This window comes from Manacus vitellinus, unplaced genomic scaffold (assembly GCF_001715985.3).
Source record: "Manacus vitellinus isolate BGI_N305 unplaced genomic scaffold, ASM171598v3 scaffold_10_pilon, whole genome shotgun sequence".
In the NCBI taxonomy this organism is placed as follows: Eukaryota; Metazoa; Chordata; class Aves; order Passeriformes; family Pipridae; genus Manacus; species Manacus vitellinus.
The window spans coordinates 9,405,615-9,425,237 of record NW_021938838.1 but is presented as its reverse complement, the minus strand read 5'-3'; the positions used below and the strand labels follow the sequence as shown (position 1 = coordinate 9,425,237).

Below are 19,623 nucleotides of genomic sequence, written 5' to 3'. Positions count from 1 at the left end.
CGAAGCCCCCGAGGCGGCGGCGGGGCTTACGGTGGACCAGTACGGGATGCTCTACAAAGTGGCAGCACCACCTGCCACCTTCTCCCCCACGGGCCTGCACCCCGTGGTGAACGTGAGCCCCCTGTCCCCCGCCTTCAACGTGAGCTCACCCATCATTCAGCACCCGGGGGTGCCCTTCCCCCCCATCCACTACGCGCAGATCCCTCCGGCCTCCCTGCAGCTCATCGGGTCCCACTACACAGTGCCCTATGCCGTCCCTCCTGCCTTCCTGCCTAGTCCTCTCCTGTCTCCTTCCACCAACCTCGCTGCCCCCCACGTCCCCCACTTTGTGCCATATGCCTCCCTGTTTGCGGAAGAAGCTACTCCTTCCCCTCAGACTACCTCTCCCACCCACAGCTTCAACAAATCCGCCTCTGCAGCCTCTCCTGGGCAGGTGCAGCACCACTCTGTGCCCCAGCTGGACATGGCCCCGGGCAGGATTCCTGTTTATTATCAGATGTCCCGCCTTCCACCAGGGTATGCGGCCTATGAGGCACCTGCAGCAGGCGGGAGCCCAGTGTCTCCTCAGCAGGACAGTCAGCTGAGCTCAGAGGTGGCTGCAGCCAACGGTGGGCAGAGGCCCCTGGAGCAAAGCATGGCCAGGAGGCTCAGCGAGGCCGTGGACTCTGCCAGCAGTGCAGCTGAGGACTGTCAGCCCCCAGGGGCTGCAGCAGGAGGTGTGGGTGACGGACAGTTCCTTCCAGGTTACCAGATGCTGGGAAGAGAGATCTCTGTGCCAGCTCACAGGAGCACCCCAGACACTGATCTGGAGGTTCAGAGGGTGGTGGGAGTGCTGGCATCTCAGGATTATCATGTTCTGGCAGCCCAGAGGAAAGATGATCCGAGCCCTTTGAACCTTTGCCATAATATCCCTGATGGGCAGGAAGACATGCTGAGAAACACCGTGGATAGGGCTGGGAACAGCCAGTCCCGGAGCCCGTGTGGAATGTCCCCCGAGGAGGCTGTTAGACAGAGACAGTTAACCAAAGGAATGGTGGTAGCCAACGGCAAGCCAATCCTTGTTCCCATTGGGTCTGAGCCCATCAGGTCTTCCACTTCAGAAGCCCTGGTGAGGCAGAGCCCAGATGCACAGGCCCGAGGAAGCGTGCTGGAAAAGGAGCTGGCCCAGCTGCAGCCACCCAGCTCCTCCCAGCTACCCTCTCACTTCATGAAAGGAGCCATCATCCAGCTGGCAACAGGAGAGCTGAAGCGGGTGGAGGACCTGCAGACTCAAGATTTTGTTCGCAGTGCGGAGGTGAGCGGGGGCCTGAAGATCGACTCCAGCACTGTGGTGGATATTCAGGAAAGCCAGTGGCCTGGGCTTGTCACACTGCATTTTGTGGTTGGGGAGCAACAAAGTAAAGTGAGCATTGATGTGCCCCCGGAGCATCCCTTCTTTGTGTATGGCCAGGGCTGGTCCTCCTGCAGCCCGGGGCGGACTGCTCAGCTCTTTGCTTTGCCCTGTCACAGGCTGCAAGTGGGGGATGTCTGCATATCAATCAGTTTACAGAGCATGAATGGCAACTCTGCTTCTCAGGCCAACTCCCCTCTCACAGATCAGCTGGGATCTGCCAGGGAGAGATCGGAACGAACAGCTCAGGGGCTCCGAGAGCCACCTGACAGAGCTGCTGAAAGGAAGAGCCACACGGACAGGGACAGCGCGGCCCAGAGCGCTCGCGCAGAGCCCTCTCAGCCTGAGGCTGGCACTCAGCACAGCTGGGCAGCCCCAGGCTTCCAAAGATACAGCGTGCAGGCAGAGGAGCCTCGGCCCTCCCTGCTCCGTCCCTCTTTCATTCCCCAGGAGGTGAAGCTGTCTATTGAAGGGCGTTCGAATGCAGGGAAGTGATCCCGTGGAGGTGTGAGCTGGGGCAGTCCCGGCAGGTGAGCCTCCCCCTCAGGTGGAGGAATTGCACAGACTCTGACAGGTTCACCAGCAAGGCTGCTCTCTGCCCTGCAGGACTGGCTCTATTCCAGTTCCGTGGCTGACTCTTGGGGAGTCAGGAGGGCTCCAGTGCCTCAGGGAGCAGCGACAGGCTTAGCTGGGGTGGGGAGCACGGACGTGCTCATGAGCATGCAATGAGAGCATTCCAGAGGCTGGAGGCTGGGGCTTTCTCCCACCTCCAGGGATAACTGACTCCCTGCAGGGCAGGGGCTGAGCATTCAGGACAGGTGGGGAAATGAGGAGGGCAGACACGGCTTAAGGTAGCAGATAAAATTGCTGAAGATTTTATTCCTCCTTTCTCATGATGGGGAGAGACGGGTCCCCACTGGAGTCTGGGGGCTCTACTCCCAGTATCCCCTTTCTTCACACATGCACTTTAAAAGGACCGTTCACTGACGGAGCTCTCGAGGGCAGGACGGAGGTGCTTCTCTGGTGGTTCTGATTAATGTCTCTTCCACTGAATCCAACTGCTCTTTCTTCTTGCAAAGAATGTACAGATTTGAATGATTCACAGAAATTCAAGAGGAAGGACCAAAAGGATGGGTTTGGGTGTAGGTGAATAGGGAACTTGACCACTTGGGATGGGACACAAGTTGAGCTGGGAGACATTTAGTTTCCTGCCAGAAAATACATTTGTTTGCCACCAAATCAAATCTTTCTTCCCATGTTAGTAACTTTAAAAAAAATCCTGGGCTTATAAATTTGCAGAGTCTTTGCCTAGGAATGAATGGGGTTGGGGTTTTTTGTCTGGTTGGATTTGGGGGTTTGGTATTTTGTTAGTTTGTATTTTTTTAAAGCTGAATTAAAATATATTCAGCATTCTCCAGGAAAGGATGAAAACATCCTTTTTCTGTGAGAAGACCGAGGCTATTTTGTAATTAACTCAGAAAAAAAACCATTCTGGATGGCTAATTCTTCCCTGCAGGCAGTTTCCTGAATAAGCTCTGGACAAGAGACAAGTGTTTGTGCATGTGCAGGCAAGGTACAAAGTTTCTGAAAAGTACAGTTCATTAATGTAGGGGCTCTAAAAATATCACAGCATCACAGGGCATTTTGGGGTGGTTTTGTTAGTTTTTCTGATGCTTCACTTCGGAGTTCCTCTGTAGAACAATAAGGTAAAATCAAGACTAGTCTCTTTCATGGTGGGACTTAATACAATTGTGTATGAATACCTCATTGTGGTGATAACACTCTATTGAGTGAAGGCTCCTGTAGTTACACTAATTTGTTCTCTCTGATGGTGTATTATGACACCAGCTACAACTGCTCAGCCAGGATAAAGAATGGTCACTGTTCTGGGGAGGAAAGTTTTCACTGACTTAACCTGGGTTAAGTATTCCTTGTGTTCAGGTGCCCATCTCTGTGCTAGGACCAGGCTTTGGAGAGGGCTTTTCTCAGTGTGCAGAGCCCTTATGTCCAGCATGCTGTTTCTGTCTCACTGCTCTCATCTTCCTGAAGTTTCTGTTGGGTGTGCCTGACTTCTGGGGCACTGCTCCTCTCTGTCACAGAATGGTGTGTGTCAGCACCTCTCCTTGCAGCGGTGCTGCCTGAGGGCTCTTCTGCACTCTCTAGGAGTGTGTCCTGTAACTGGTTGGCTTCTGCTGTGTGATGGGCAGGTGCTCTGCCTGGGTATCAGGCAAGTTAGAGAGTCTCCAGAATGTCCCTTCCATCCCCGTCCTGTTTTCCTAGCACATTGCTAGCCATTTCTGTTGCCTTTGAAATACCTGCACCTGGACAGACTCTTTTCAGGCCTTAGGTGAGATGTGCTAATCATGCCTTCAGTGTTTGTGCCTCACGGGGCTCTCCAGAATGAGGGTGCTGCCTGTATCATGTGTAGCTGCTCCCAAATGACACACTACTTCTGATCTCATCAGCTGTATTTGAGATGTGTGAAGTCACGGTGATGCTGTCGGGTGAAGGTTCTGCTTCCTCAGGTGCAGCATCTGCGGGAACAGACGCTGTTTTCACAGCCCTGTTTGTGAGTGAAGTGTCCCCCTGGGCCCCCCCGTCACCCGGGGTGTCACAGCTCCTGTTCACTGCACTCTCCTACGCAAAGACCTCGATTAATGTTGGTAATCAGTACGTAATGCTCAGGATACCCGAGGTGTCTGTGGCCAGAGGCTGGAGACAGAGGAGCCCAGGTTCTCATGTGTGTTCTTTGCTCGGTGCATGCAGGGGAATTGAGAGCTGTGAAAGCCGAGGAAGGGATCTCACATACGTGTGGCGTGTGAATGTAGAGGGGTTGGCCACACCACAGAGGGAATGTCTGAGCAGCTGAGGGTGCAGTCCCTCACATGTGTGAACACAGGAGTCTGTCTGAGTGAGGATTTGGAGAGCCTGCCTTATCCCCTGTGTGTTACTGTGACTCCTCTCTGATCTCAGCCACACTGTGCCGTGGTCTGAACGGGCAGCACAGATGACTGAGGCAAGATGCTGTGTGGCTAAAACAGCTTTGTACTGTAGGCAGCTGAAGGGCTGTGAAGGTGCTCACCCTCATTGTTTACCTGGCTGCTGACCTGGACTTTGGCTTGCTGCACCTCTGCTGAGTGCAGTCCTGAGCTCTGTGGAACAGGCCAGGGTGAACTGGACCTCAGTCCTTCTTCCCAGACTCCCTGTCACTCCCACTGTTGAGCATATTTCAGCTGCCAGCTCCTCCCTGGAAGCAGTGCTTTCAGGCACAGCTCAAGGCAGGGCACTGAGATGAAGAATCTGTGCATCTGGCTGCTTGTCCCAAACGGTGGGCAGGAGTGGACCACTGGAGGTCCTTCAGCCCAGCTCAGCAGTACTGGTATCACTGGAACTTGTCCTTACAGGGCTGGGCTGTGTAGCTCAGCACTGCAGTGGTGGTTGTGCTGAGCATTGAGACTCTCCTGGGACAGGGAGTGTGTGAGATAGGCTCTGCTGCAGGCAGAAAGGCTGTGAATGAGCCCGTGGAGCTCATTCTTTTATTTCTTGGGTTTACAGGGAAAAGAGGAGATAAAGCCAGGAAAACATTGTGGAGTGGGATGGTTACCTGGGCTTTTCTGCTGGCAGAGATGTGACAGACTTCAGAGAAATATGTTCCTATTGTGGAGGAGAGCTGTGGTCTGTCCTGCCTGGAGGAGGAGAAGGCCTTCTGGCCCTGGTCTTACCCAGCTCACACTCTGTAGCAGGAGTCTGTGGGATGCAATACTGAGTGTTCTGTAGCCATCTGTCCCATCCCATGGAACATTCCTCGAGTCAGCTGCCCAGCAGAGCCAGGCCTGTCATTCACAGCAGAGAGTGCTCATGCCTACGACTATGCAGAGGAAGCTCTGTCTGGAAGGGAGGAAGCTGCAGAGGGCCCCCTCTGCCTTCCCCTTCCAGCCACCGAGCAGGTATAATGCACTTTTCACATTAAGTGTCCCTGTCCCCACCCCCACACTTGAAGTCACTTTGCCCCATAGAGAACTAACAATCCTTGTTACTCAGAAAATATTGTAAAAGAAACTACAGCAGCTGGAGTAGCCCAAATGGTAGTTCCTGCCCGCAGCAGCACACGTGCCTTTCCCCAGCATCACTCACAACTGCTCCTTGTCTTTCAGGCTGTCCTAGGGCCTGACACTTTGCAGAAGCTGCTACGATGGCCACAAATGCACATTCTGTACAGTTTGGCCCAGGGTGTTCCATGTATGGCTTAAAAGGTTGATGGTCCAGGCCCTTGCACGGCCTTCACACCTGTCTGTGGAGGACAGGATTGCCCCTAAGGTCCTTCCAGGCTGCTGCTGCCAACGTGCCCCTGCACACTCGAGTTGTTTTCGGCTTTCATGGCACCTTAGCGCCGGGGAGGTCTGCCCAGAGACAGACAGACAGACACAGGGGGGCTGGCTGGGCTGCCCTGAGGCAGGGAGGTGTTTGTAGATAAGTGCTGACCCCTCACTATAACCCCAGTATATGGCTGTATTAACATGTAACCAACGCAGTGTATCTAAAGCCTTAGAACTAGTCAGGTGCTCCCCTCCGACCTTGTCCCTGCCCCTTTCCTCCTACCTGATCTTTAACAAAGCATTAATAATTCTAAGGATAATCTCTATTTTGTTGTGCTTTTTTTGTAACTGTTTTAAATAAATCAATTTGTACTGTATATTTGTACTTTTGGTGAGATCCTTTTTCCTGTTTTACCATTTTAAGTCTGTACTTGGCTACACACAGATTGTATTTTTATTGTTAATGCTCTTATGAATATTGCATTTAACTTGTTGACTCTGTAAACACAGTATATATCTATATATATATATATCTATATATAAACCAATAGCTTTTCCTTTGGTGTTTGAGACTTTTTGCTTGTCTGTAGCATCAGTGATCATCAAGATGTGGCTTCTCTGGTCTTACACAGTGATCTGGAGACTCATGACAAGGGCAAGGTACAGGTTGTTTGACAGATGGATTATAAGCCATAATTTTTTCAGATACTTTTGTTTTATGTGGTCTCTCTTGAACCCCTTGGCATAAAGATGCCAGTGATGCTGCAGGGAAAGTTCCATCTGCAGGTTGCAGAGTGAAGGTACATCTCTGCTGGGCAAGCAAAATACATGAGGCAGAGCAAAAGCAAATACTGCCAAAAGCAAACTGGGTTTTAGTATGAAAATGAACAGAGGTAAGGATAAAAGTGAGAGATCAGAGAACAAAGCAGGAGATGAACAAAGGAACATGAACTGAACAGCTCCTTTTCCAGATCTGGTGCCTTTTCCCAAAGTGAGAGAGACAGGGATGGCTCCTGGGTGTCAGTTCTACGTGATGAATTTCATGTTAAAGCAGCTTCTGTAGGAGGAAACAAGATGTTGCAGTGGCATGTGGAGGAAACTAGCACTGAAAAGGTTCAGTGCTCTTTCCTAGCAGCGTCCCCAGGGCTGGCACTAAGAGTAGTTCATTATCGCCAGAAAACTGCAACATAAATGCACTTTGAAGGCAACTTTTTTAAGTTTAACTCGGGCTTTAAGGGACTGCAATCAAAAGATTTTCAAACTGAAAAATGAGGGGGAAATAGGGTTCTAAGTAGTCTGGTCAAAAGGTTTTGCTGCTTGTTTTAACTTTACTCTTCTGATCTCAAATAGGAGTCTTGTGGTCTCCATTTCTCTGCAAAGCAGAGAAACAGCCATCAGAGAGAAGACAGTAGCTCCCAGGGTGTTTGAACCAGTCTGTGTGACACAAGACCTTCACTGGAAATGCTATGGAGGTAGTAGGGGTCTTTAGGCTACAAAACACAGAGGTGTGGCACAGTGGCTGATGTTTGGAAACCACAAAGCTACACCATGCATTTTCAGATGCACATTCTTAAAGAAACCCAATAACAGAGAGTGTACCGCCTCTTTGCCCCTCATGAGTCCTTCTGTGCCACTGCTTTTTGCCTTTTCCACATTCAAGATGCCTAGATTTAATTTCCATAGTTTAATAGTTGGAACCTTTTCCTATAGGCATAGGCTATGATCACATTTTGCCTCCAGTACATCTGTGCTGCTTTTGCACTGGGAACCTCAGCACTGGACACAGGACTCTAGGTGTGGTCTCACCAGCACTGAGTAAAGAAGAAAGCAAACCCATCCAGTCCTAGAAACTGACCTGCTGTATTATTTATCATTCAACCACTAGCAAACCTGAAATGTTGTTTAGGTGAAAATTAACTTGTGAGTAAAGCAGCAAACTTGTCTGCTGTTCGCTTTCCTCAGCCAGCCTTTCTTTTACTGTTTTTATGGAGTATCTTACAACAGGAGCTTAGCTTCCTCTTAATTTTTCCATGGCTGCTACTACAAATAAGCACATAATAATAGTGTTAAGAAAAACGGTGTACACAGCCATTTCCAGCAAGACATCCTCCTTTGTTTCCTTTTTATGGGCACAGACTGCAAAGGATTTATTCCTGGAGGACTTGTGGACTGTCAAAGTCTTCAGCTCCATAATTCATGCTGCAGTAAACAAGATCCCTTTGTAGTGAGGTGGGTTTCACATACAGCAGAACTGCCACAGCCCAGACCCATCTATGGGGCCAGGATCCAAGAACAGGACAAAGCACAAAAGGTAAAGAAGGGGACTAATAAATGTGAACATTAATTTATTTTCCTTCTGTCACAGGCTGTGACTTGGCCCCCAGAGCAGACTGTATACTCAGAATCTGCTCCTACCAGAGGTGCTTTGGCAGACATCTCTCAGCTCTGTTCTCCTGCTGGGTTCAGAGGAGAACCAGAACCACCCGTCAGGGAAGGTCAGAGAGACCCCCAGCAGCCTCCTGAGTGCAGAAGCCTGCTAAGTGCACCTGGGGCAGGCACAGCAGAGGCAGCACCATTCGTGGCTGTGGTTTACTGCAGCGCACTGTTGCTCTGCTCCTCAAAGGTCATTTTGCCCAGCAGCTGGCTCTCCAGCTCCACATTGCTCACTGGTAGCTGGAAAAAGTTCATCTCAGCTGCCAAAGCAGCCATGGCAGAGGGGTCCTGGCCAAACTGTGCCCGGAGCATCATGTCCATTTTCTCCAGGCGCCGCTTGAGCCTCTTGGCCTCGCGCTCCCGGATGAGCCGGGCCTGTCGCTTCTCGGGGGTCTCGTTGGCGCGTTTCAGGCGCATGGCCTCCCGGTCCCGCTGCAGCCGCCGCGCCCGCTGCTCGTCTGTCTCCTGCATGCGCTGCAGCCGCTTGGCTTCCCGGTCCCGCATGCGCCTCACTTCCCGCTCCTCGGGTGTCTCGTTGTCCCGCCGGCTCTTCTTGGCCGTGCGCTCCCGCTCCAGGCGCTGCAGCCGCACCTCCAGGGGCTCGTTCTGCCGCCGCAGGGCCCACTTGCGCATGCTGGGGCTCTGCGCCTCCAGCAGCTTGCGGTACGCGGCGCAGTTGTTGCACACCAGGAGGATGCCCGCGGGGTACACGGGGGTGCGAAAGGCAACGTCCTTCCCCTCGGCTCCGGAGGGGCCCTGGCTCTGCGGCGCTGGCAGCCGATCTGCACTGAGCACATCCGGCAGCTTCTCACTGCAGAGCATAAGGAGCAGAGTCAGAGACTTGGTGCTGTTGGCAGAGTCACCATCTCAGTTCCCGGGGCTGCCACAAACAGTGTCCCCACTACAGCCCATGGCAGAGGCCTCTGCTAAACCATTTGCCCACAGATGCATCTGAAGGAAAGCACCATCCTATCTGGCGTAGGAAGTGGGTTAGCCCAGAGAGGTATCTGGGTTGGAAGAGTGCAAGAGCAGGAATTAACCAGTGAGCTGCTCCTCCCCTCATCTCTGGATTTTTCCTTTCAGCCCCATTCCATTGGTCAGTGGATAATCTCCCACCAGGCAGGTCTCTGCCTATAGCCCTGCTTTGAAAATGATGAACCCACCTGGGCAGTGCAGCCTTATGCTGATGGATTGCTGGGTAAGGGAAGCAGTGTGTTGTTCTCCAGTTACTGGAGACTCCAGTGCTTTCTGCACCCCTCTAGCTCTGCACAGAGCTAAGGAACACCCTTGTAGCACCACAGCCCCTGGAGGTCTTTGCAGGGGATGCAGAGCTGCAGGCAGGAAAGGATCAAGGGAATCTCACTCACTGGGGATGTTTAGCACTGTCCTACAGGCCTCGGTGTGTCCGCAGCCACAACTTCTGAGTTATTTAAGGCAACCCACTTAATCTTTAATGTGGTGCTCTAGCCCACTCACCAGCCAGGGAGACCCTGACCTGTTGAAGGTGGCATGGCTGGTGAAGCGTGCTCCACACACTGCACAGTTGGACAGCTGGTCCTCCGAGTGGATCAGGAGGTGCCTCCCAAGGGACCCCGGTGAGCTGAGGGCTCTGCCACACACAGGACACAGGTAGCTCTTGGCACTCACCACTGCTGCAGTGTGCTGCAAAACAACCACTCAGATGTTAGTTACACACTGCCCAGCTCCCTGCCCAGTCCAAGGCACGCTCATACCATTCTGTTCAGCCTCTTGGAATGGGAACCCTTTACCACTAAACCTCTGTCTGACAGCAACTAGACCAAGCTCAAGACATTTGGTGTGTCGCAGGTCAAACAAGGAAGAAACCCTTCTACAGCTCCACTCCAGTGCAGGAGAAACAATTAAGGCCAACATACTTGGATCGTAAGACCTGACCCTCGTTTTCAGAAATGCATTTGAGGAGCAGCTGGTGCTGGACAAAGCATGACTGGATTAACAGCAGGCAGGATGCTGGTGAGGAAGCACTTAGATGGAGGCAGCTGGTGCAGGTAAGTGGCCAATTCAGTTCTGCTTCATTCCTTCTGTTACAGACTTTGATATGCTATGAAAAGAGCACTGACAACAAAACCTGAGATTCCACCACAGATTTCCTGCAAAACTGGAACCATGTAGAGGAAGAACAGCTATTCTCATGGGTAATTACAAGAACTGTAATGAAGTAAAAAATAAACAAGTTATTAGGGGGAAGGTTTCTTATCTCACTGAATGATGTAAAAATTGCTTCCGCTTAATCTGAAGGAACTGCCTGATTTCAGCCTGCAATACTTGCAGAGACTGCCACGGGATAGAGTTGTGTTTTTCAGATCTGCAGACTGGTGCCTTGCTAATTCTTTCCCCGGGACACCCTGTGGACACCCTGCTGTAAAGTTCAGTCACATCCTAGCTAGAAGCTCAGTTATGTGATTGGAAAGACCAGAACAAAGTTACTCTGTGCTTTGGACTGTTTCTGGACTTAGGCCTTCAGGCCAGAGACATCCCTACCTGGTACACATGAGCAATAAGCTGCTCTCTGCTTCCACACTCCAGCTGGCAGAGGGGGCACTGTGACAGTCCCAGCATGGGGTCAGTGTTCAAACTCTCGGGCACCTACAGAGAGGAACAGCCACTTTGGTGAAAGGCACACAGACCCCCCACAGCCTCCCACTCTCCCTGAGCTCCTCCCAGAGCTGTTGCAGATCCAGTGCTGTGTGCCCAGTCCCACTGGGGCTGCTTTGTGTTCCTGACATCTGAAACCTCCTTCACATAGCCTGTGAGCAAAACTCCTACATCTCAGGGAGAAGAGGCAGAGGCCTCACAGCCTCCACTTGCACCTAGGCTCTTGCCAGCACAGTGGCTCTGGAAGGCAGGGCCTGCTCTGTGGCAGGGGGGAAGGCACCAAAACTGAAGGAAGGGGACACACTCCACAAACATTTTGGCCAGTTCGTGCCTGCTGTCTCATATTTGTGGCAGTCCAAGAGCTCTTCATACCCTTTTCTCCTGCCAGGCGATGTTTGGAGGAGGTGGGAGGGAAAGAAAGATAAAGAACCATGATGGGAGAGGAGGTTTTTAGACAGTACCCTTCCCCTCCCTGGAGGCTACAGTGAGTGCAGAGCCAATACACACTTGCCTCGTTTTCTCTCATCAGTGGGGTTCCAGCCATGGGTCGTTCTGCATTCTCCAATTCCTTCTTCACTTTCACCATTGAGCCATCCTCCTCGGATGTATGGGAAGAAACTTCATCCTGGGTGGTTTCCTCATCATCACTGCCACCTGAAACATGCAGAACAGTTATGCCAAGTGTAAGGACCCTGAGGGCACTCATAGGCCTCAGGGTCTTAACTTATAGGTCTTAACTGTCTTGACCAGCATCATATGGTGACTCTACCTACCCCCTCCCACCATGGGCTTCATTTAAACTCAGTCTGGGGCACTTCAGTCCCTGAGCTGCTCTGCAGAGTCCCTGGGCATGGCCTTTTATCCTGCCTTCCTTGATAACTGCCAAACTGTCAGCTGGACCTGCTGCAGTTTCCTCCCTGCTCTGGTGAGATGGGACTGTGTCCCAGTGGTGAGGGCATTGCCCAGCCTGTGCTGTGCTGGTCCTTGGCTCTGGGCTTGCCTTCTCTCAGGACAAAGTCCTGCACAGGAGCCAAGGGCTGACACAGAAGAGGAGCCGGGTAAGATGGTTCTCAGAGAACCCCCCACACCCTGTAGCCTCATGCCTTGTCAGTCTCCCCAGTTCACTACCTTGCCGTTACTGGAAGGGGCAGAACTCACTGCTGCTGGAGTCGGGATCTTGCAGCGGACGGATGGCTGGCCTCTGGTCCCCAAGAGCTCCAGGAAAGTTGTTTTTCATCATGGCTTGGCGGGCTTGCTCCTCCAGCCCTGCAAAGACTTGCTCCCCTGGCAGCCACAAGGACAAAGAGTCAGACCAGTGCTGTTCCATCGTGTTCACCACCACAGCTTGCCAAAAATGCAACAGGCATAGGGCTGCTCACCTGCACTGTGCAGAACCTCTGGAGTCACCTCTTGGAAAGCACTTAGGTCACTTCTCTGCCTACCCTGCCACACCAGCCTCTGGCACCTACTGGTGCAAGTCCAGTGCCTGGGTGTAGAACAGTCTCACTAGGGCAATGTCCAGCATTGGCCTGCCCCCTGCATACGCTGTATATGCCGCTCCAGCCACAAAAAAACCTGTGAGACCCATATACCTGCCTTAGATAGCCAGGTGGCTTTTGCTGACAAGTTATCCACCAATATCCTACAGCACAGCTCTAGGCTGGGCAAAGCCCCTGGGGACTATGACAGTATCCCAGATCAGGGATACAGATACTGTGTAGCTCTTCTAAATCATTAAGTCCTATTCCCTGCTATAACAGGCATCTTGCACAAAAATAGAGCCTCCCTAAGGGTCTGGTACATCACCTGCCCTCCACAGTAATACCAAAACTAGGGGCTGTTCTTGGCATGCTCTGTCACCTCCTTCTGTTCCAGGAGGGATAAGGACAAGCTGTCCTTGTAGAAGGTGTTTGTGCTTGGAGCTGATGTTCTCCTGTGCATACGATGGATGACTTGCTCCACTACCTTGCCTTGCCCAGAAATGGCTCTCGCTAAAGTAGAATCTCAGTGGCACTTCATGTGCTCAAAACAGCAACCAAAGGGAAGGAACCCTGAGAGCTGGGATGCACGTTTAGGATAAAACAGTTATTTGTGCTTCTCTGAAAGAAAACTTTCAGCAATCCCCACTTGAGATAACTTTCGGTTCCAGAGAATAACAGTAAAAGGTAACCATTAATTTTCATATTCAAGCAAACAAATTACTTTGTTCCAGGTGTAGTTGTGATTTACCTTTTTCAGTGGATGAGCTGGGAGGCCTGGCAAAGATGCTGAAGTTCCCAGCAGGCTGGCTTTTGGGTTGCATTTATCAACTGATTTTTAAGTGCTTAAGGACCATTCAAAGCACAAATGCAAAAATGCCATGGAAGATGCAGTGCATTTTTCAAATAAAATCAAAACACAGCTTTCAGAAGAAAATGCTACTATTTAATACTGGGCCACAGCTGGCACCAGTATAACCAGGGAATTGAATTCTCGAGAGAGCACCAGTGCTGTTACAAGGACAGGCACATTCTCACATGCTGAACTGTTCCAGTCAGTGCTGCTCTGTGTTCCCACTCCCTGCCTTTCCTGGGGCTTACCTCACCATTTTGGCAGGGCTTTAAAAAGCCATAATTTAGAGAAGATTTCAAAGACCTTCAGAAGTTTCACAGAGACTGTGGGAGAAGAGTTTTAGTTCCCAATGTCCCCATGGAGGTTTCCAAAAGCATTTGAAGGCTTTTATCATTCTGTTTAGAAATGTGAGAAAGGTTTCTGTAGAGACAACTTGAGAACACAATCCATGCATGTGAGGAGAGGTGCTGAGAAGCACCCCAAGTCTATTTGTCACTGAAAGCAACAGGTACTGTCATGACTGCTGTGATACACGTAGCCCCTTCAGAAGCCATTCCAGGACCGAATGGCTTTCATGACCTGGAGTTGTGTTTTTATGCCTGGATCACAGCTTCACGTTGGTAGGACTGAGATACAGACTGTATGAGCAGCAGACACACAGAATCCCAGAGCCTCTCCAAGAAGCAGATACCCACAAACCACCAGGATAAAAGCCCCGAGACCAAAAAAGCATTGCAAGAGAAAGAGAAAGCATGGTGAAATGAGGAAACCTGCAGAACGCAGGACAGATATAAAACTACAGTGGGAGATGTGCTACCTGTGACAGAGTTCCAAAATGGGATTCCCAAACGCCACTGCAGCTCTCGTGGAAGCAGCTGTGTTTGTTTTCTTCCCTTCCAGATTACATTCCCACTGAGCAGCAACCTGCAGTCCAAAGGCAGGCAGGTTCCTGCTCAGTTACACAAGCCATGCAGACAGTCTGCAGGATTTAAGAGCTAGGATCCTTATCCAGGTGACAGAGGAGGGAACTCCTCCCATCAGGAACACTGGCATCAGTCACAGTAACCAAGAGTAACCGTGTGTGCCAGGGGCACAACACCCCCAGAGCCCAGTGAGCACTGACTCAGCACAGTGCAGAGAACAGCCAGCTTACAGCCAGCAATGCAACCTGTTAACCAAACCCGTGCTGTTAGCAGGGACACCCTGTGCATCCTCCACAGCCTGAATCCAAAAACATCACGGGATTGGGAAACTCAAACGTGTAAAAATGCTGTCTTCAGCTTGTACAAAATTTCTTATGTGTTATAATAATAGCGCCCAAAATGACTTAGCAAAGAGTGTCCTGTTCACCTACTGATGAACTAAGTCCTACTTTGATGAAGCCTTAGCACTTTAACATTTGATAAGTACAGGATTGTGCTTTTGTTGTTTCTGCACACACATGCTCCCATACAGCCACTTACATCCCTCCCTCCACCCCGCTTTGGGTTCACTTCCATTCATTTGGAAGGGGAGTAAGACAGGCAACAGCTTTAGCATCACTGCCATAAATAAAGGATGTTATGCTCAATAGTGAATTCACAGACTCTTCTCCAGAAGTTTCTTTATTAAATACAAAAAGGGCTGCAGGCTGACCACAACACCAAAACAAGTCACTGAAGTTGCTTACAAGCAGCTAGAGATGAGAGATCACACAAATGCCTCTGCTTTGTATTCCATTCTCCTCTCCATACTCCTGTGAATGAGTGGGATACCAGGTGAGCAGCGGTGGAGGTAGGGGACAGCCCTGTGGTACTGAGCAACAGAGATAGGCATGACTGTTAGGGTCTGCTGGGTTATCAGCCCTGAGCCCTTCCCTTCTCCAACTGTATGAATGTAGGATAACTCTCAGGTGTTCTGGAAAATAAACACACAAACAAACAACTCCCACCCCAAAATCCACAAAACAAAATCCAAAGGAACTGCATCATTCCCCTGCCTTCTTTCCTAAACAGAAAGGTCTCTCAGAGATTAGTCACTTTATTCCCCCTTGTACACCAATTTAAAGTCCCTGTTCGTGTAGGTCTTCTCTGTGTTCCTGGACCTGAAATTTGCAAGTCTTTCCACCACTGTGGATCTATTCCACCTGCCCCATGGCTATTCTGGGTTGTCCACACTGCTGTAGTGGTTACTGAAATGAAAAACAACACAATTGAAAGGGTTAACAATGGCAGCCCACGGAGCCCTTCAGAACCAAGGGTTTTGATGCAAGTAACATTTCTGCTTGGTTGAGAATGCTGGGTGCTATTTCTTGCAAGATACTCCCTCTTCAAACTGGGAATATTATAGACAGCAGAATCCAAGGAGCACAGAATATGTGTGTGTCAGAGACAGAGGGAAGCAAATAGAGGATTAATGGGATATTAGGACCATGATAAATAGAGCTCGGAAGCAGGAATTAATCTGACTAACAGAAGCTGTTCTCCAGAGTTCTAAAATAAGCATCAGTTGCAGAGGGCACAAGCAATAGAAAGCAAAGCAGCTCATGGATGGCAGGGAGAGAGAAGTGCACGCTAACACCTGCAGCAAATTTTGGCAAGCGCAAAGACAGCAAGTGGTCCACGACTGATGGGGTGACAGTGCAGCAACAGATGGGCTTGAATGCAAGAGCAGATGAATTGCTTAGAGAGTTTTTATACTTTTCTACTTCAGACTCTGGGAGACAATAAAGACCAAATTGAATCAATTAAGGTTACTCCACAGAAACAACTTAACTGTATTGTATTTTTCGGTAAATATATTCCGCTGTTACTGTTCTCTTTTTTAGCACTTTGTCAGGTGTGTTTTTCATGCACCACATGGCAAAACAAAATTAAATTATCAAGAGCCAATTACATGCTGCAGGGGAAATGACTACAATTAAAACTGCAGCACTGGCCACCATGCACAATGAGACTTTTGTGATAATAGTAATTTTCATAATTGTTTTACCATTGCTTCAGTATTACTTTGAATTTCCTTACACATCAACTTCCATTTAAAACTCTTTTGACTTGTAACACAATCTCCTAGCCGGTCACTCTGCATGCCAAACAAAACATTTCTGTGCTAAGTGAGGACAGCAAACCATGTTGTTGTGAGAGCAAGGTGAAATGAGGGCCATGCCAAGCCTGGAAAGTAACCCTGGAAAGAGGAAGCACCAAGCAAGCCAGGGAGAGGAGATCTGCAGCTGTCGCTTGCCCTGGTGAGTCCAAGAAGAGAACATGGAGTAGCCATGCAAGGAAGAAGTAGGCACCATCCTCCCATTAAATTTGTCCAGTCAGATATTCACAGTTGTATTTATGCAAATCCAAAAAGCACTTCCCCAGCCCCAGAGCCTGCCAAATCAGACCCCAGCTGCAGACAACTGTGTAAAAAGCTGCATACCTGCTGTCCCTTTCATTCCTCTCCTCCCAACCACTGCAGTCCCTGTGAAGAAGTCCCAGTAACGTGTCTGCTATGTCTCAGCCTGACTCCTCATTCTGCTGGCTCACCCCGTTCTTGGAGCCGATGCTCTCTCCGATTATCCTCGTCAGGGCACTGCACGGCATTTCTGGGCCCTCCAGACACACAGCAGGCTAGGTAGACAGAGAAGTCCCAACGATTTCGTGGTGTTCATCATAAGACAGACAAGATTTTCCATCCCAAGGTGGAGACATCATCATTGACATGTTTCTGGTATCTTTCGATCCCTTTATTTTCTTGTAGTCCTACTTGCTGGTCCTGATGGCTCCTGCTGAATAGTTGCTCTGTAGCAACGTACTGCATGTAAAGGAGGTGAACAGGTCCCAGAATTCCTCTCCATGGCATACCTGATGCCATAACCTCAACCTCATGCCCACTGGTAGAGTGTTTGTCAGGCAGCTTCCCCCAAGACCAAGACTGGAGATACAATCACTAGTATTGCAGATAGAAGAGCAATGTTCACTGTGAGAACAGTGCACAGCTGAACTCTGTGATATACAGACTTTTGTATATAATAGTACAAGCTTCTGAAGAACATGACCCTTATGCTGTGGAGTGCAGAAAAGCGCCCACCTAAACACCATGGAAGCTGTACCTGCACCATTAGAGCTGCTGTAGCTCTTGGTTTCCACACTCGAGAGAAACCTCAACTCTGCCCCCAGGGAGACAGTTTAAGTGCATGCCTGATATAAACCTGAGCTCAATGGCAGCACTAATACCTGGGCGCTCTCAGAAGCAAAAGTACGTGGACACAAGGCGTGTTACTGGCATCACAGGACAAAATACAGGACATTCCAAATTTCTCTAAGGAAAACAACTTTAAAGTCATTAATGCAGTATCAGGCAAATCACAACTGTAGTCTGCCCACTGTGGAGCCCAGCACCCAGAAGCAGGAATTGGAGAGCACAGGGCAGTGCAGATGCCACAAGCCACACCCCGAGACCCTCACGCTGGTCACCAAGGACAGCTCGGTCAGCTCTCCCGAGCTGAGCGGCCGGTGCGGCTGCAAGTCCCAGAGAGAGGCAGTTCTTCCCAGCGCACTCACCGAGTGTGCACGGTGCCACGCTCCAGCAGTGCTTCCTCACACAGAGAGCAGCATGCACAGATCCCTGCTGTGTACCCGTGCACGGAGGCAGCACACAGACATGCAAGCCAGCAGCACCAGCAGTGAGGCAGTGTTAGGGCTGCAGCACTCAGCTCTGTCTCATACTCCTGACAGCTACTGCAGCTAGCAATATCCAGGGCCCTCTCAGCAGCCTTGCTCTCATGGGTCTACAGAAATGGAAGAAGAACTTGTTTTCCTTATTCCAGCCCAAATTCCAAGCATGTCTCCAGCCACAAACCCGGGTATGAACAAGGGCATAGCTTCAGGCCCCTCAACGTCCCTCTGCTACCACCAGTCAACCAAAAGCCATACATGTGCAGTTTCCCCTCTGCAGCCAAACCTCCATCCATGTCTCCCAGCTGCACTGACACCTGGCTGTAGCCTGCCCACAAGAAGTGCTGATGTACAGCATCTTCAGCCCTTCCACTGTCAAACAAACGTTCGGGTCTTGGCAAGGTTGGAGAAACAGAGATCTGTCCTACCAGCTGAGCTCAAGAATGATCTGGCAGACAGTATTTGTCTGTCCTGTGAATTACCTGACCACCACCCATTCCCTCACAGGAAAGAGCAAGTGGCTTTATTTAATTATTTAGTAGGAAACTGGGGTACAGTGAGCTTAAGTAACATGCCAAGGCCAGTCAGCTGAGTCTGGCAGGACAAAGATCAAAACCCAAGACTTGCTGGCTTTCAGCCACACGCTCCAACCACCTTGCCTAGAACCTCCTTTGCTACTCAAGCAGGCCAGAGCCCTAAGTCACATTTCCTAGTATTCCAACTTGCACTTATGACAGTGTGAACACAAAGCCCAGCTACAGGCCCTGCACATACACACCTATCTCTACAGCATTAGTTGTTTGTTCAAGCCTATCCCCATCCTGCCACGCCAGGGCACAGCCAGCTCCCTTGACGTACAGATCTCAGCTTCTCTTCTTACGCTCCCTAAGACAAAATGTGAGTAACCACTGCTCCCCGCAACCTGTACCTTCCCGTCATTCCCATCCTCCCCTTCTCACTCCACAATCCAGACAGAGGGTCCCACAGTGCTGTGTAACATCATACTCACAGTGAACTTTGTTAGGAGTGGTCTGTTTCCGACGGGACATGTTTCCCTGACCTGGGAGCAGAGTGTTCCTCCCGTCAGCAGAGGGCTCACCTGAGAAAAGAAGAGCCTGTCACACACTTCACAGGAACCTTCCGAGTCTCTGGCCAAGCTCAGCTGGTTGTCCCATGGTCACTCTCCACCTTCTGTCTACGAGGCTCGTTCTGCATCAGCACAGCTGGATTTCGTGCCAGCATCCAACACGATCCACAAGCGTTTTACAAGTCACCGTGCACGGGCAGTCCTGTCCAGTTCTCAGGCAAAGGTTTAAGCAATCCTGCCCCCCCCCAAAAAAAATGAGTGCCCCTTTCAAGAGTGACTGCAACCTCAGTCCCAACACACTTCTACCTCCTGTCCATTCTTGCAGCCTCATCATCGACTGCTTGTCCTCAAACTGACAGAAGAAGGTGGCAATCCCAGCAGTCCCCTCAGACAAAAGGAGGATCCAAATCCTTTCCCACAAGACAGATGGTCATATGGATCCCATCAGCCTCCTCAGAAAGGTGGACACAGAGATCCTGTCAGCCCTTCGCTGACACACACACAAGGATCCCGTCAGTCCCTCACCAACTGATGGACACAGGGATCCCATCAGCCTCAGACAGACAGACAAAAGGATCCCGTCAGCCGCCTCAGATGGATAGACACGGGGATCCCGTCAGCCTCCCCAAACAGCGGGACGCAGACGGCAGTCCCAGGGCACGGGAGGCGGCAGGAGCAACCGGGCCCGCAAGCGGCCGGACACACAGACAAAGGGACCCAGCTCCCCTGGCAGTGGTACGGACCGCCGAGGGTCCCGGCCCAGCGGCCCCGACAGACAGACCGGCCCCG

At 50.7% G+C, this 19,623-nt stretch overlaps 2 protein-coding genes across 18 annotated transcripts; one reads left to right on the top strand and one right to left on the bottom strand.

The window, feature by feature from the left end:
* Positions 1-6: 6 nt before the first annotated feature.
* On the top strand, positions 7-5,052 carry ATXN1L (ataxin 1 like). Of its 2 annotated transcripts, none has more exons than XR_001922178.2 (2): positions 7-2,963; positions 4,946-5,021. XR_001922178.2 is itself a non-coding variant. In XM_008927609.3 (2 exons), exon 1 carries the CDS (start codon positions 47-49, stop codon positions 1,883-1,885), a length of 1,839 nt encoding a protein of 612 aa, XP_008925857.2. In that variant the 5' UTR covers positions 7-46; the 3' UTR covers positions 1,886-1,920; positions 4,946-5,052. The 2 variants fall into 2 exon arrangements, 1 of the variants encoding a protein (XP_008925857.2); XM_008927609.3 differs by having other exon boundaries at positions 7-1,920; positions 4,946-5,052.
* A 2,979-nt stretch (positions 5,053-8,031) lies between these two features.
* ZNF821 (zinc finger protein 821) lies at positions 8,032-19,268 on the bottom strand. Of its 16 annotated transcripts, none has more exons than XM_018084505.3 (8): positions 18,757-18,920; positions 16,617-17,860; positions 14,774-15,274; positions 11,932-14,028; positions 11,285-11,427; positions 10,660-10,764; positions 9,635-9,801; positions 8,032-8,950 (listed from the first exon to the last, which is right to left on the bottom strand). In XM_018084505.3, the coding sequence occupies exons 4-8, from the start codon at positions 12,098-12,100 to the stop codon at positions 8,296-8,298; spliced, it is 1,239 nt and encodes a 412-aa protein (XP_017939994.1). In that variant the 5' UTR covers positions 12,101-14,028; positions 14,774-15,274; positions 16,617-17,860; positions 18,757-18,920; the 3' UTR covers positions 8,032-8,295. The 16 variants fall into 16 exon arrangements, with proteins under 16 accessions (XP_017939994.1, XP_017940042.1, XP_017940049.1 ...); XM_018084553.1 differs by having other exon boundaries at positions 11,932-12,057; positions 12,153-14,028; positions 14,774-16,700; XM_018084560.1 differs by having other exon boundaries at positions 11,932-12,057; positions 13,922-14,028; positions 14,774-16,700.
* Between the last annotated feature and the right edge of the window lie 355 nt (positions 19,269-19,623).

Coding starts and splice junctions, on each gene's coding strand:
- ATXN1L (XM_008927609.3), top strand. CDS start 47: ATGCTCTACAAAGTGGCAGCACCACCTGCCACCTTCTCCCCCACGGGC.
- ZNF821 (XM_018084474.2), bottom strand. CDS start 19,168: ATGATGAGGCTGCAAGAATGGACAGGAG. Junction 11,428..11,931: donor AGATCCCGACTCCAGCAGCA/GTGAGTTCTGCC, acceptor TGCATGTTTCAG/GTGGCAGTGATGATGAGGAA. Junction 9,802..10,659: donor TTATTGCTCATGTGTACCAG/GTAGGGATGTCT, acceptor GTTGTTTTGCAG/CACACTGCAGCAGTGGTGAG.